The sequence below is a fragment of the Panthera tigris genome, chromosome B3 (assembly GCF_018350195.1).
Source record: "Panthera tigris isolate Pti1 chromosome B3, P.tigris_Pti1_mat1.1, whole genome shotgun sequence".
NCBI classification, from domain to species: Eukaryota; Metazoa; Chordata; class Mammalia; order Carnivora; family Felidae; genus Panthera; species Panthera tigris.
In genome coordinates, this window is record NC_056665.1 from 84,547,685 (window position 1) to 84,565,667 (window position 17,983).

General features: G+C 34.5%; 1 protein-coding gene across 7 annotated transcripts in view; it reads right to left on the minus strand.

Moving 5' to 3' along the window:
• Positions 1-17,983, minus strand: part of RALGAPA1 (Ral GTPase activating protein catalytic subunit alpha 1) — a 269,354-nt gene that overhangs the window by 29,731 nt on the left and 221,640 nt on the right. For all 7 annotated transcript variants that reach the window (XM_007073726.3, XM_042989573.1, XM_042989569.1 and 4 more), the window contains 2 exons: positions 1,926-2,084; positions 355-482 (listed from right to left, as the gene is read on the minus strand). In XM_007073726.3, coding sequence (XP_007073788.1) covers positions 355-482; positions 1,926-2,084 — 287 coding nt within the window. The remainder of the gene's footprint in view (positions 1-354; positions 483-1,925; positions 2,085-17,983) is intronic.

Genomic DNA, 17,983 nt, shown 5'->3' on the forward strand with positions numbered 1-17,983 from the left:
TCATTATACCTCCAAAACACTGTACATAACTCTGTTACAACACACGCACTAAAAACTGTATATTTCCTTAACTAGATTGAGTACTTTATGATGACTGTTAGGGTTATTTCTATACATGCATAGTATCAGAGTACCTAGCATGGGACCCTAATTAGTTAACCAAAAGATAAGTCCTGATTAGTAGTGTATAAAAGAAAATACATCATTAAAATATCACAACAGCACAAACACTGGGGAGGAACTCTATCTCTATATATCAATGAACAGAAACTCAAAGGTACTGACCCATAAGACATACTTACCTTGGAAAGCAGACATGTATTAGAGTAGAAACCATACTGTTAAAAAGGATACAAGTTTTGATACAATGGAATCAGAGATTTTAGAGCACGGCTTGCATTTATAGCTGTTGCTCGAACCATAATGGGTAGAACTTTTCCATTCACAATAGCACCATCAAAAAGTGGACCAAAGAAGGGAACCTGATTGAAAAATTAGAACATAATTTTATACTCATATTGAAGAAAGGTTGTTATAAATAAGAACAATCAAGCCACTGCACACAAAAATGTTTCTACTTCCTCTTTAATTCTTCCTTCAGTAGAAATACTATTCAAATTTAATTCTTTTCCATGATTCACACGAAGACAATAAATAAAAAATGCCAAAGGTCTACATGGTTTCCTATTCAAACAGAACTGTGCTTCATTTAACTGACTAAATAATTTATATTCCCTGCCAATTTTCAAATTTTTGTTGTCTCAACTGTACACAAAAATTCAACACTGGAAATAAATTTCTTTTCTTCCACTGAGTAAACACAATAAAGATAACACATTCTCATAGGCAGCAAGTTAGTTTTTCATTATTTTTGTGACCACCTTTACTATAGAACCTAAAAGACCTTCCTTACATAGTTTATTAGAAAAAAAAATCTATTTTGATAACTGTCACTTTTATCAGATGACTGACAGTTTCAAAGTAATTCTATTTGAATATGGTTGGTACAGATGACAGCTGAAGGCAAGGACATGGGATGTGAATAATACAGTAAATATTTCAGGCTTTGTGCCCATATGTTGTCCCTGTTATATATTCTTCTTTGATTTTTAAAAAAAAGAAAAACCTGGGGGTAAAGGGGCAAGGAAACAAAACAAAAACAGAAAAAGAAAAAGAAAAAGAAAAACCCATTAAAAAAGTAAAAACCATTATTAGCTTGTAGGCTGTACAAAAATAGGAGGTGAACCATAGTTTGCTGACCTCTGGTTTATATAAACCCTAAAGAAACCTGGCTGTAAGCTCAAATTCACATGTGGGAAAGTGAGTCTAATTCAAGAAATTCTAAAGATTCATGATCAACTGTCAAAAACTAGGTTTTCTATAAATTAAAAGTATTTGATTTAAAAAAAGTAAGAAAGATACCCAAACACTATCACACTTTTATTATTTTGAAAGTGTGTTTCAACCCTATGGTATAAGACATCCAACCAGAACAAATTTTTTTAATACTTTGTAGAACTTTCATTTATTAAAAGTGACACGATTAAATAATCATGTACTCCTTAGTAAGATATACCAACTAAAAATAAAGGAATCATACATTCTTGACCTAAAGGGAATGATTGCTTCTTATTTTACCTTTTAGGAAACTATAATCATCCTCTTAATAAAAGGTAACCCTGTTGTGATCTTAGTACAAAGGAACTTCTGCTCTGGCACTTCTCCCATTTGAACATAGTTTCTTGATATTTTTTCTGTTTTAGCTCCTTCTGAACCAGACTTATACAATTTACATTGTTACACGAGTCTTTGTCTCACTTCCCCTGTTTTCACAACCTGATGCCTAGTCTAATCCCTCTGAAAGAAGAAACTCACAAACCCATTCAGAGCTCAGAAAATATTATTAAAATATAGTAAGTTCTTACCTCTGGTTTTTTCATTATCTGGATACTGAACATGTGATTTTTCATTGGATATATGACAATAAGGACATCACCAAATTCTGTAGGAATAATTCCTCTCCTGTAGTCTCTAGTATGCTCTGACCAAACAATGTGTACTTCATCATTTCCCAAATGTCTCAACTGGAAAACCAAAATAGTTCATAGTGCTTTAGAAAAAGCATACAGTTTTTCATACAGCTACTGACAACATACTATACTATAAAAAATATTAAAAGATAAAGAAATTAAAACCTCCCTCTCTCTCTGCCCTCCCCCACCGGCATGCACGCGCTCTCTCTCAAAAATAAACAAACATTAAAAAAAATTAAACAAGCGAATATTTTAAGATTCTACTCCTTTTTTTCTGACCATTCTCTCAAAGTGCTAATGAGCAGTAAAACTGCCTAAAGAAGGCAACAGGAAGAGAAGGAAAAGAAATAGGTAAGTCATAAATTGGGTAAATAACCTATTAAGTAAGATTAAGTCGACTGTTTGGTTCAACAAATTTCCAGGGTTTCTTTGCCTATGAAATGTTGCCTACAAAATTCTTCCAAACAGACTTCTTGAAATTTGTTACAGTCTCAAGATGTTGTTTAAATATTTGTGGTGCTTACAAAGGCTTCTGGCAATCAGAGAGAGAGAGTTAACATTATGGTGGTTAAAATGATAAAAAAGCAAAGCATCCAAAAGTTGGATTTCTAATAAGTTATTAGAAAAATGAACTTAATGCCCATTAGTCTTGAGTTTTCTTCATAGAGATTATTGTATAAACATGTATTTTAATATACAATGTGGTTATCTTAGTATATTAATGGATTCTGTCACTGTCAACATCTGAGTGCATTTTTGGTGCATATCTCACATGGGCTCTTTGACTGCTTTCAGATAAATGGACACACTGTATGGGAAGGTTTGGAAGAGAGAACTAGGATGTCATCAATATTTTTTGTATGAGCTAACATACAAATGATTTGTTTTTGAAATATGTAATTTACTTGGCTTAAAGACCACAGAGTAAGAGAGAAGTTTAAATGTGTCATTTAAATAACAACAAAAAAAGGAGTCAAATCCAATTAATGAAAGGCTCTCTTCTGTTAGCCTTAACCCTGGAGTTGTTTTTTGTTTGTTTGTTTGTTTTTTAAGTAAGCTCTGTGCCCAACCTGGGGCTCAAACTCATGACCCCAAGATCAAGAGTCACACACTCTACTGACTGAGGCAGCCGGGGGCCCCTTAACCCTGGAGTTCTTAACCCAGGTTCAAGGGGTCTGTGAATATTTGAAAATTACTTGGCAAAATTTCATTTGTGTATTTTTCTGAGAAGAGTCTATCAAATAGGAGTACGTAATGCCAAAAAAGCCAAGAACCATTGTTCTAATGGTTTCTAAAGTCCCAAACACCAGTCGATCTTGAAAATCCTAATCACTATGAACATCACTAAAGTATCTGAAAATACAAGGTAAATCCCTGAATTTTAACATTTTTATTCTTTTTTTTTTTTAACATGTGTATTCTTAAGCAAGAAATGCCCTCTCAGATACTTCGATGGATTATAAGATAGAGGTAGCTATTACTCTAAAGACAGTACCCAGCTAAACCTATAGACCAGAATCTATTATTTTAGAAATATAGTATAAAAATATTTATTTTCTTTTAAGGAGACTTTTTTAGGTTTAAGCGTATTAAATATTTTTTCCTTTTTGGAAACAATAAACATATTTATTGCTCTAAATTCATGATGGTAGGCCTAATCATCAAAATATTGTTTAAGTTTTAATTCTTCATTATTTACACCACAACACACACACGTGTCGAAACACACACCCCTTGAATGATATAAATTCGGTACTTGGGCTCTGTGACATTTTAAAAAACCAAACAGATTACACAACTTAGAAAAGCTATGGCTCTATAATTTCATTTTTTAATCAAAATACTTTAAAAATATCCTTCCTATACAGCCATCCCCATGTGTCAGCTTCCCTAATAGGTTTATGTTAACTGAATACAAAAGAAATGTGAAATAAATTTAACCAGGAGGGATGATCCAATCTAATTTTGATACATTAATGTCATATGCTGTACATGTTACAATAGCAGCCAGATCTAATACTAAGCTCCAGGCTATACTGAGATTTCCAAATGGCAGATTGTTCTAAGTGATATCAAGTATAATTGAAGTAATAAACGATAGTAAAAGCTGAGCACACTGTCAGGAAGAATTTAAGTATTTACTTTTTAAAATTAAATGAGTTAGGTTAGGAAAGACAAGACAACTGAAATAATGCAGGTCTCAATTTACAGAAAATTCCTTTTATTTATCTGCTACATTAACCCTTGAACTCTTGCCAAAGCTATCTATAATTTCTAGTGCCTACTTATCTAAAGAAATGAGAGAAAAGGGCAACTAAAGTTTTATCTTATAAACAAAGCCTGTCTTCAAATATCTACCACAGAGTCTTAAAAGTCTGTTATAGAAGTTTAATGGGAAAAAAATAATACATTTTTACTGAGAGGCTGTAATGAAGATATTATTTATGGCAAAGAACCATGCATATAACAAAGTCATGCTAAACATATTCAAGCATTTTGAGGGGAAAGCTTCAAGACCATCCCTTACCTTTTTTTTCTTTTAAATAATTATGTTGTCATGATTGGGCATGTTTTTGTATCTTTAAGTCTTTAAAACTTACTACATAATAAACACAAATTGAGAAATTGCTAATCATTGGTATGTATATCTTAGGGTTTTGAGAGATTGCTGAAAGAATGAATTTTGAGTATTAACAGTTAATAGAAATTTCAAAAGTGAAGTGTGTTTGACACTTTGACATGAATATATAATATTTGATGTTTATTTATTCTCTATCTCTTAAGGACTTACAAGGTTGTGTCCTGTGTATCCTCACCAGGTTTTCTATACTCCAAAAATTCTCAAAGAGTTCCTACCTACATGTTTTTGTACCCATATGCTAATCACTTCTAAAAGAGAGTACAAGACTTCTGTTTATGGGATAAATCTGGTAAAATGATTGGCAACCAAACAGCCCTTCCAAATCCACTTCAAATGCTGATGAAATAATTTTAATTCAGCTATATAATATAGGCAGCAGATTATCATTATCAATTCATGAAGATAAAGAAGTTAAATGAAATTAACATGTACAAAATTGAAATCCTCAATACATTATAGAATATTAGCACTGAAAGAGACCCTAAGTAAAGTTCTGATTTCCAGCCCCATACGGGAACTCCCACTGCAACATCTCTGACGAGTAATCCTGCTTCTATCTGAATGAATACTTCTAGGGTTGGGAACTTTATACTTCATAAATCAGCCTATTCATTTTTAAAGAGCTACAATCATTAGAACATTCTTTATGCTAAGCTAAAATTTGCGTTCCTGAAGCCTGTTCTTCTACAATGATCCTTATCAAAGAAATCCAGTCTATATTCTATATGTTATCGTTTCAGATATTTGAAGATTGCTCTAATGTAGATTTCAACTTTTATTTTCCAGGTTAAATGTGTCCTTACTTCCTCTTTGAGTTTGCAAAGCTATTCATTATCCTGGATTATTTACCTCAGTTTATTGATGTTTCTATTCAATTGTGGTGTCTGGAATTGCACACATTACTAATATATGCTCTGACCAGTACAGTAAGCTCATAGTGGGACGACTTTCTTTGTTCTGTTAACTGAATTATTTTCTGCATTTTTTCAAAGTTGGCTCAAATAGTAGTTGTGATTAATTCAAACCCTTCAGTCTTGTTCGTATAAAGTCCTAAGCAGGTACAACTGACTGCTAGAATTAAAGAGAGAATTTATTCTTTTTATTTATTTACTTACTTATTTTACTTTTTTTTTTTTAATATGAAACTTATTGTCAAATTGGTTTCCATAGAACACCCAGTGCTCCTCCCAACAGGTGCCCTCCTCAATGCCCATCACCCACCCTCCCCATCAACCCTCAGTTTATTCTCAGTTTTTAAGAGTTTCTTATGGTTTGGCTCTCTCCAAGAGAGAATTTCTTATTAAATTTCACCTTGCCAGGGTCAGATTATCTTTAAACCTATCTTGTTAGTCTGGTTCTGCTATTCAATGTGTTGGCTCTCTCTTTCACAGATTTGGGCTATTCTTAAATTCAATTTCTTGTGTATTTATTTAGATTTTAGATAAAAATGTCAAATAGACAAATCTGGGTAACAGCCTTATATGGCAAGTCATTTCAATGTTCCTCCTGGTTAAAATAATATCCAACATCAAGAACCTGGGTGGCTCACGTTGAGCTTCCAACTTCGACTCAGGTTGTGATCTCACAGTTCATGAGCTCAAGCCCCACTTCAGGCTCACTACTGTCAGCCTGTCAGTGCAGAGCCCGCTTCAGATCCTGTTTACCTCTCTCTGTCCCTCCCCTGCTTGTCCTCTCCAAAAATAAGTAAAAAAGAAAAAATATCCAACATTTATTAAATTCTCCCTATTCTAAGTGCTTTGGCATAACTGAATTTTAACAACAATGCTACAAAGTAAGTACAATTGTTATTACCCCTATTTTTTTTACAGGTGAGGAACTGAAGCTGAAGAAGATAAATAAACTTGCCTCATGTCACATAAGTAGTTACGTGGTAGAGCCAGAGCTGAAACTCAGGCAGGCTAATTCCAAAAACCATACTTTAACCACTTCTCTATATGCCTCTCATTAGATAATTAATTTAGGTCTCTAGATATGATTATACAACCAGTCATGAATATACTTAATGAACTATTATTAAGACCACATTTCTTCAACTTGTCCACAACAACTTAGCTAAATGCTTTATACTGTCTATGGCCTTCCCTGTCTAGTAATCCTATTAAAACAAATTAAGTTACTTTGATGTGATTTGTTATGGTGAACTCATGGTGGCTCCTAGTGATCACTACTTCATTATCTAAGTGCTCACAAACCATCTGTTTAATAATCCTATTTTGTCAGGCATTGACATGGAGCTCATGAATGTTAGTAATTTTTGTAGTTAGTGGACTGTTCCATGTCCTTTTATGAAAATCAGATGTTTGCCTATCTTAAGACAGTGTTCTCATTTTCTACAATTATCAGAGATTACATTCAATTCTAGATTTCCTCAATGCCACAAAATAGAATTCATTTCATGGAGCTGGAGACTAGATTTCATGTAAAGTAACTTATCATCTTTCACACAATCAGGTTATCCTCTGAATTCCCCATTTCCATTGAAAGTACCTAACTACTAATTATAATTAGTTAGGATCAAAATCTGAAAGTCTTCAATTTCTGTTTTCCTTACCTATATCTCATTTTTTTTAAAACGTTGCCCTAGGTCAGATGTTCAAGTCATCCTACATACTTGCACTAGTTCATAAGTTCTTAAAAGGCCTCTCTCTTACCCTCCCTCCTTCTTACCTATCTTTCTTGATACATTAGCAAATACTGAGAGATGACTAAATGCATTGTGTTGGCTGGCACAGACAGATACAATGGTGAAAGAAAACCAAACATAGTCTCTGCTCTCAGAAAGCTTCAAGTCCAGTGAAGGAGACAGAATAAAAGAATTAATAAATGAATAATTAATGATAAAGATAATACTCTAAATAAATTTCTCTGAATGCAAATAACAAAGAAAACTGATTATTACGGTACTTGAAGAATGCACAGAGGTTAATTAGGTTTGGCAGTTCAGGAGATTGTGGTATGAACATGCAGAAACTGAAAGTGAGTAATACTCACTGCTTCGAGCCCTCATTCTTTTCCCTATCTTTCAGATACCCACATATAGCAAAAAACCCCACTATCATATACTCATCAATCATGTTAAAAAAAACATACTTTCATATATTTTAGGATCATACATATTTTCATATGTTCACTTGCTGTCTGCATCATTCATTTTTTTTAAATATGAAATTTATTGTCAAATTGGTTTCCATACAATACCCAGTGCTCATCCCAACAGGTACCCTCCTCAATGCCCATCACCCACTTTCCCCTCCCTCCCACCCACCATCAACCCTCAGTTTATTCTCAGTTTTTAAGAGTCTCTTATGGTTTGCCTCCGTCCCTCTCTGTAACTTTTTTTCCCCTTCCCCTCCCCCATGGTCTTCTGTTAAGTTTTTCAGGATCCACATAAGAGTGAAAACATGGTATCTCTCTCTGTATGACTTATTTCACTTAGCATAATACTCTCCAGTTCCATCCACATTGCTACAAAAGGCCATATTTCGTTCTTTCTCATTGCCAAATAGTATTCCATTGTGCATATAAACCACAATTTCTTTATCTATTCATCAGTGGATGGACATTTAGGGTCTTTCCAGAGTTTGCCTATTGTTGAAAGTGCTGCTATAAATTGGGGTACAAGTTGCCCCTATGCATCAGCACTCCTGTATCCCTTGGGTAAATTCCTAGCAGTGCTATCGCTGGGTCATAGGGTAGGTCTATTTTTTATTTTTTTGAGGAACCTCCACTAAAAGGCAACTGATGGAATGGGAAAAGATATTTGCAAATGACATATCAGACAAAGGGCTAGTATCCAAAATCTATAAAGAACTCACCAAACTCCACACCCGAAAAACAAATAATCCAGTGAAGAAATGGGCAAAAAACATGAATAGACACTTCTGTAAAGAAGACATCCAGATGGCCAACAGGCACATGAAAAGATGCTCAACTTCACTCCTCATCAGGGAAATACAAATCAAAACCACACTGAGATATCACCTCATGCCAGTCACAGTGGCTAAAATGAACAAATCAGGAGACTATATAGATGCTGGAGAGGGTGTGGAGAAATGGGAACCCTCTTGCACTGTTGGTGGGAATGCAAACTGGTGCATCATTCATTTTTAGTAATTAAGAAAAGGTTCTTGAAACAATAGGCATGGTATCTAGTATACAATTACCTTAGCAGAGTGGGCACTCAACATACACTGCTGACTATTAAAAAGACAGTCTTGAAAATGCTTTATTGAAATGTGTGACTTAAGTGCAGAAGGTGTGTTTGAAAAGACAATGGCTTGAAAACTGGGTTTTGAAACATACCAACAACCAGCTGAAAAAAAAGAAAAGAAAATCCATACTGGACTTTCTTCTAGTACAACCAGAAGCCTAGAATAAAATTTTCCTTTAAAATATTTTCCATTACAGAAACTCAAGAAAACAAAGCTATTATATTTGGAAACTGTTGGATTCTGAAGTTTCAGAGGAGAAGCAACAGTTTTTAGACATGTGGGGTGACTTTTTTGGTTACATTTGGACGAACATGGACTTCATAGTTCTTGGAAAAACACCAGAGGGTGTTCAAGTCTGTATGCTTGTGCTGAAGAAAAAGAGAAACACAGGTGGGAAAGAAAAAGGACCACAGGAAAAAGAGAGGAGACCTAGGAAAGGGCTCAGAGAAAAGAGAAGAGGAACAAGACATGATTAGGTTAAGTCTAGTTATAGTACCATGTACTTATCTTGGTAAATTTTTTGTCATTATGTAGTGCACAGCATAAAAACAGAATTATCTGCAATTATGGCATTTATTTAAATACGCCACTTTGATGATGACAGGAGCTGTAGGTGCTATAAAGAGAATAAAATAGGGTAATGTGGTAGTGTTACTGGGTGAAGGGGACTTCTTTCGTTGGAAGGTTTGGATAAGTCTCTCTGACAAACTGTCATGTGAATCTGAGGATAGAACAGTGAGAGTGAGAAAGCCTGATGATGTGGAGAAAGAACATTTAAAATGGAAAGAACATAAGTGCATAGCCTCTGAGACGGGTATGAGCTTGACATGCTGGCAGGTCAGAATGAGAGCCAGTGAGGCCAGATTGTGCTAAATGAAAAGGAAAGTGATAGGAGATGAGATCAGAGAGGTAGGCAGGCAGGTGGCCAAATCATGTAGGGCATTGAAGGCCGTAGTGAAGAATTGAACTTTATTCTACATGCAATGAGAAGTCACTGCCATACCATCCAAATTATACCATTTGTAGTGGTGAGATAAATTTATTCTGAGCCATTTCTCTATACTCTTGTCATAAATAATATATTTACAGAAATTGGGGTTAAGGGTAGAGGGTATGATATTAAAATAGAATTATTTTATGTAAGATTGTTAGTTTGGGGTCAAAACCATGAGTATAATTCTGTACCATTGACTATTATACTAACTCTACTTTTACTAAAATAATAAAAGTTTTTGTTATTATTTCTTAAATTTGTTTTTGAATTCATTTTCCAGACTATATTTAGCATAAAAGTTCTCTGGAAAGTAAGGTATATTTCAATTTTATTTCTAGATAAGATAAAGAAAAATAGGTCTAAAATTAAAATCTGACCAAGCAGGTCAATAAAGCTCATTTATTTGGGAAACTATTGTGACCAAATTCCAAAACAGAAAATGAAGTGCTGTCCATTACATTAACGATTTTTCAGAGGAAACTGACTTGGCTGTATAATATTTCTAAGAGAGTACTTTGTTAGACTGAATGTTTGATTAATTTGCTCAAGAAGTATAGTCTATGTTGTAAAAATTCTGTTACTACTGTCTTAAGACTTGAAAAAGCTTCCCTTCACAAGAAATAAAACACTACATTTAAACAGGTTCAAGGATATTTACCTCTCATTCTGAGAAAATAAAATGCTTAAAATAATTTACAAAATCACCACATGATTTTGTAAATAAAAAGTGAGAACTAAAATTAGTTTCTATAAAATAGATATAAATGATTTTCTCCTATCAAGTTTAAAACACAGAACCAGAGTCGTAAATAATTCTAGCTTGCCAGAGGCACGGCTATTTCTTTATACTGACTGTCGACTACCTAATTTAATTAGAGGTATTAAACTCCATGCTGAGGTCAACGAGCCTTACTTCCTCCAATATTACACTTCAACCAGTGCTCATTAATGTGTCTACTGAATGGATTAACACACCTAAAGATATATGTACAAAGGAAAGGGGGACAACCTAATGATACCCAATTGTTCATTTGTAATAGGACACATGTTCTAGGCCTCAACTTATTACCACTAATGTGGAATTTATTAAATTCAGGAGAAAAAATACCAATACAGAAAGTGATTTTTTTATTAGGGAGAACTGGTATAAGACAACTGGTTTCTATGATTAAGTTTAAATGTTTAACCTTTTATTAAAAACAAAATTGATACTATAATAGAGCTAAAATATAAGCCTGTTGGAAAAATCTTACATACTAAGACTCTGAAAAGCAGATTAAGGGCAAGATTCAAATGGAATAGGGAAAGGAAAACTCAGTATATATAGAGAAATAAATGTTAAGATTGTTTTGACTTCTATCAAAAAAAAGGTTTAGAATAGTTATATTGAATTATGAGACCAGGTATATTTTTCCTTTCTACTGAATTAAATGAAATGTTGCCTCAATTTAGTCCCATCCTGATACAGATTTTATTTAAACTGATTTAAATTACCTAGGAGAACTATACCCTTCCAAAATGATGTTGCTTTATTATATATTGTTTATAATTTTGATGGGCTTCACTTTCATATGGTAGGTACCATACATGTGAAAGTAGTGACAATTTAAAATTTTCACTAAAACAAACAAACCCTGTAAATTGTTTTATTTAAGTAAAAAAGCCTAAGTAATGAGGGTAATTTTCTTCAGTAAAACAGGCATTAACAAAAAAACCCAACAGGCATAATTATTTTAACAACTGAAATAATTCACATGCTTGTATTCTAAAATTTCTAAAAAATGGGGCGCCTGGGTGGCTCAGTCGGTTGGGCGTCTGACTTCAGCTCAGTCACAGCTTGTGAGATGAGCCACACACAGGGTTCTGTGCTGACAGCTCAGAGCCTGGAACCTGTTTCAGATTCTGTGTCTCCCTCAATCTCTGCCCCTCCCCCACTCACACTCTGTCTCTCTCCTTCAAAGATAAACATTAAAAAAATTTTTTTAATAAACAAATTTCTAAAAAATTATAAATATATGCTTACATTTTAAGTCAGGATACTTCTGAGATGCCTGGGTGGCTCAGTCGTTTAAGTGTCTGACTTGAGCTCAGGTCATGATGTCACGGTTTATGAGTTCAAGTCCTGCATCAGGCTCTGTGCTGACATTGTGCAGCCCGCCTGGCCTACTTGGGATTCTCTCCCTCTCTTTCTGCCCCTCTTCCACTCACGTGCATGCACTCTCTCTCACAAAATAAATAAACTTAAAAAAAAGTAACAATACTTCTGACATCTCACTATTAAATAATTGGAATATTATGCCATGCAATTGCCTGTGTCCTTTCTCCCCACATTGCCTGTGGGAAAAATATTAGCACTTTTCCACTTGGTAAACTGCCAAATAATTTTAAGTTTATTTATTTTTTCCAAGTTTATTTATTTTGAGAGAGAGAGAGAGAGACACCACGTGTGCGAGTGGGAGAGGGCCAGAGAGAGAGGGAGAGAGAGAATCACAAGCAGGTTCCATGCCGTTAGTGCAGAGCCCAATGTGGGGCGCGAACTCACAAACTGTGAGATCACGCTCTGAGCAGAAATCAAGAGTTGGACACTTGCCTGACTGAGCCACCCAGACACCCCAATAATTTTAAATTTAGAATTAGCTTAAAAGAAAAAGAGTTAAAAGTTTTTCTAAAGTGTGATGTTAGCAAAATGGTGGACCAGGGAAGCTCTAAGCTCTTATTTCTCCATAGAAACACTGAAAAATATGAAACTTATATGTAGAAATTTCACAAAAGAACCTGTTACAGCTAACAAATGAATTCAGCAAAGTTTCATGATACAAAATTAACACATGAAAATTAGTTGCATTTCTATATACTAGCAATGAACAATTAAAGGTTACAAAACAATTCCATTTATGATTGCATCAAAAAGAATAAAAACACTTACAGAAAAATTTAACCGAGGAGGAAAAAGACTTGTATACCAAAAACTACAAAACAGTGTTGACTTTAAAGACTACAGGAATAAATGGAAAGACATCCCATGTTCATTGAATAGAAAACTTAATACTGTTAAGATGACAGTATTACACACGCGCGCGCGCACACACACACACACAAAGATGATAGTATTACACAAAGTGGTCCAAAAATTCAATGCAATCTCTATCAAAATCCCAACTAAGTTCTTTGTAGAAATAGAAAAACCTATCCTAAAATTCATCTGAAATCTCAAAAGACCTTGAATAGTAAGGACAATATTGGGGGGAAAAAAAAAAGAACAAAGTTGTAGGACTCTTATTACTTGATTGAAAAACTTACTACAAAGCTACAGTAATTAAAGCATTTAATTAAAGCAAAAGACCTCCCCACACATTTAGACCAAGAAATGCATATGGAATCCAGAAATAAACCCTTGCATATAAAGTCAGCTGATTTTTGACCTGAATGCCGAGATCATTCAATGAGAGAAAGTGCAATCTTTTCAACAAATAGTGGTTGGAAAACTAGATAGTCATATGAAAAAGAATGAAGTTGAACCCTGATCTCCACTATATACAAAAATTAACCAAAAATGGATTCAAAAATTAAAATGTAAAAGCTAAAATGATAAAAATCTTAGAGGAAAACATATGGGAAAATCTTCATGACATTAGATTTGGCAATGATTTATTGAACTGACACCAAAAGCAGAGGCAACAAAACAAAAACGTGATAAATTGGACTCCATCAAAATTACAATTTTTGTACATCAAAGGACACTATCAAGAGAGAAGACAAGCCACAAAATGGGAGAAAATATTTGCAAGTCATATAACAGATAAAGGATTAACATCTAGGATATATAAAGAACTTCTGTAATTCAACAACAAAAATGCAAACCTAATTAAAAAATGAGTTAAAGACTGAATAGACATTTCTCCAAAGAAGATATACAAATGCCAAAAAGCAATGAAAAGCACATCACTAGTCACTAGGGAAATGCAATTCAAAACCACAATGAAATACCACTATGCATCTATCTATTAAGATATCTACATTTGTTTTTAATGGAAAATAACAAGTGTTGGCAAGGATGTGCAAAAATTGGAACCCTTGTGCATTGCTGGTGGGGATGTAAAATGGCACAATTACTGTGGAAAATAGTTCTAGTTCCTCAGAAAACCAAACATACAATTTCCCTATCACCTAGAAATTTCACTCATAGGGATATATCTAGAAGAACTGAAAACTGGGGGGTGCCTAGTCAGTTAAGCATTTGACTTCAGCTCTGGTCATGATCTCACAGTTCCTGAGTTTGGACCCCACATTAGGCTCTCTGCTGTCAGCACAGAGCCCATTTTCAGATCCTCTGTCCCCTCCGCCATTTGTACTCTCTCTCTTTTTAAAAAATAAACATTAAAAAAATTTAAAAAATTGAAAACAGGGATTCGAACAAATACTTACATGACAGTGCTCAGTGCAGCATTATTTACAATAGCCAAAAAGTAGAAACAACCCAGTGCGTCTATCAGGTGAATACACGAAATGTGCTATATACATATAATGGGATATTATTCAACCACAGAAAGAAATGAAATTTTGACACCTGATACAACATGGATGAACCTTGAACACATTATATTAAGTGAAATAAGACAGACACAAAAAGACAAATACTGTATGATGCCACTTACATGAGGTACTTAGAATTGGCAAATTCACTTAGTGTTTACCAAGGGCTGGGAGGAGGGGAGAATGGAGAGTTACTGTTAATGGGTAGAGTTTGTGTTTGAGAAGATAAAATTCTGGGATTTCCAGTTCACAGTATGGTACATAAGAAGCTTAGAAGTTGCCACTTTATCCTAACAAGTAAAAGCTGAACAAACTGGAAAATCAAATACACTTCTTAGATTAGAAAAGTAAGGTCACAGAGCAAATCACTGCCCCCAAAATTGGACAGGCAGGCAAATATGGAGAATGACAACAAAGCAGACACCTCTGTCTGAAACTTGTGGCAAGGTAGGAAAATGTAAATTGTAATTGCAAATTCCTGGAGACTCAGTATGGACAGGCCTAAGAGGCTGAAGATACATCAAAACCAGAGTTAGATATGGCAGGGATGATAAAATTACAACTATGATTAACATGCTAAGGGTTCTAATGGAAAAAGCAGACAACATGTGAGAACAGATAGATAACATAAGCAGAGAGATAGAAATTTTCAGGGAGAATTAAAAAGAAATGCTAGAGATAAAAAACAAAAAACAAACAATCTAACTGACATGAAGAATGCCTCTGATGATCTCATTAGTAAACTAGACATGGCTAAGGAAAGAACCTCAGTCTGATAACAATAGAAACTTCTAAACCTGAAATCCAATGAGAAAAAAGACTGGAACAAAAACCCCAAACAAAATATCCGAGAACTGTGGGACCACAAACACTGTAACACACATAAGAGAAGAAGAAGAAAGAAAGGAACAAAAGCATTATTTGAAGCAAAACTGAGAACTGCCCCAAATTAATGTCAGATATCAAATCACAGATCCAAGAAGCTCAGAGAACACTAAGCAGGATAAATGCCCCCAAAACTACATTTAGGCATATCATCAAACTTCAGAAAATTACAGATAAAGAAAAAAATCTTAAGACAGAGGAAAAGAGCTATTTTATTTATAGAGGAGCAAAGATAAAACATCTGACTTCTCCCCTGAAACCACACTAGCAAGAGAGTGAAGTGAAATATTTAAAGTGCTGACAGACAAAACTACTGACACCTAGAATTCTGTACTCTGTAAAATAATCCTTCAAAAGTAAAGGAGAATAAAGACTTTCTCAAACAAAAATTGAGGGAATTTGTTGCCGGTAGACCTACCTTACAAGAAATGTGAAAAGAAGTTCTTCAGAGAGAAGGAAAGTCATACAGGTTAGAAATACAGATCTATATAAAGAAAAGCACCAAGTAATCAATAACTGAAGAGAAAATAAACTTTCATTTTTCTTATTCTTAATTGATCTAATAGATCACAGTTTGTTCAAAGTAATAATAGGAACAATGCATTTGATTATGTATGCTTATGTATGTGTGTATATATATATGTGCTTATCTATAAGTAAAATAAATGATAGCAATGATACAGGGCTAGAAGGGAAAAATTAAACATATGATGTTATTATAAGGTATTTGTAATATCCATGAAGCAGTATGGTATTATTTGAAAGTGGACTTGGATTAGCTCTAAATGTACAGTACAAACTCCAGGGCTGTGGCTAAAAAAAGTTAAAAAAGAAAAGAAGTATAATTGATATGCTAAGAAAGGAGAGAAAATGGAATCATTTTATAAAGTGCTCAGTTATAACTAGAGAAGGCAGAAAAAGTGTGGAATATGAAAACAGAAAGAACAAGGGTAACAAATAGAAAAAAGTAACAAATGTGGAAAATATTAGTCCAACTATATCAATGATCACTTTATATGTCAATGGTCTAAGTATACTATTAAAAGACGGACACTGTCAGAGTGGATCAAAAAAATAAGACCCATTTTAAATACTAAGACATCTAGATTAAAAGTAAAGGAATGGAAAAATATACCATGATAATACCAATAGAAAGAAAAGTGGGAGTACCTATATTAATTTCAGACAGAGCAGACTTCAGAGCAAGTAAAGTTATCAGGGATAAAGAGGGACATCACTTAATGATAAAGAGGCTGGTACTCCAAGAAGACATACCCAATCCTTAATGTGTATGCATCTAACAACAGAGGGTCAAAATATATTAGGCAAAAAACTGATAGAACTGCAAGTAAAAGTATAAGAATCCACTATTATAGCTGGAGACTTTAATACTCATCTATCTGAAATGGAGAGATCCAGCAGGCAGAAAATTGGTAAGGATATAGCTGAACTCAACAGCTCTATCAATCAACTGGATATAATTGACATTTATAGACTACTTCATCCAACAATAGCAGATTACACATTCTTCCCAGATTCACAAGGAATATTCACTAGATTGACTACATTTGGGCCATAAAACACACCTTCATAAATTTAAAAGAATAGAAATCATACAATGTCTATTTTCAGACCACAATGGAATTAAACTAGAAATCGACAACAAAAAGATAGCTGGAAAACCCCCAAATACTTGGAGATTAAGCAACTTCTAAATAACACATAAGTCAAAGTATTCTCAAGAGAAAATTAAAAATATTTTGAACTAAATGAAAATGTTCTGGAAATAGATACTTGTGATGATTGAACATTATAAATGTTTATGCCAATGAACTGTACATTTAAAAATGGTTAAGATAGGACTTGTGAGAAGATAGTGGAGTCAAAGTATCCTAAGCTCACCTCATCCCACAGACACACTGAGGTAACAGCCACATCAGTGAAACTAACTCTGAAAATGACTCACAACTTGAAGACTGGCAGAACAGAGCTTCCATAGTTAATGGTACAGAGAAGACCACATCAAAAACAGTAGAAGGAGCAGAAGCGTGGTTGGGAACTCTCCCTCCCAGAATCCTCCCCTGTCCCTGTGAGAAAAATCATAAACGAGAGAGACACTCTAAACATGAAGAAGCAAGAGGATCAGACCCAACCCCAGGCACCCCAGGCATGGGGATCCCCATGAGACTTTGGCTTTGAAAACCAGTGGCTTAAATTTGAGGATTTTTCAATCAGTAGGGTTTAACTCTGACTACTTTAAAACTGAGTTCCTGGGGTGCCTGGGTGGTTCAGTTGGTTAAGCGTCCAACTTTGGCTCAGGTCATGATCTTGAGGTTTGTGAGTTCGAGCCCCAAGTCGGGGCTCTGTGCTGACAGCTCAGAGCCTGGAGACTACTTCTGATTCTGGGTCTCCCTCTCTCTTTGCCCCTCCTCTGCTCGTGTTCTGTCTGTCTCTGTCTCAAAAAAAAAAAACAAAAAAAACCACCAAAACCAAACATTAAAAAAAAAAAAACAAAACTGAGTTCCCACCCTTAAAGAGCCAGCATAACAAATAACCCAGGAGATACACAGCACAGAAGCAGCAGTTTGAAAAGCAACTGGGGTAGGGCGCCTGAATGGCTCAGTTGATTGTCTGACTCTTGATTTTGGCTCAGGTCATGATCTCA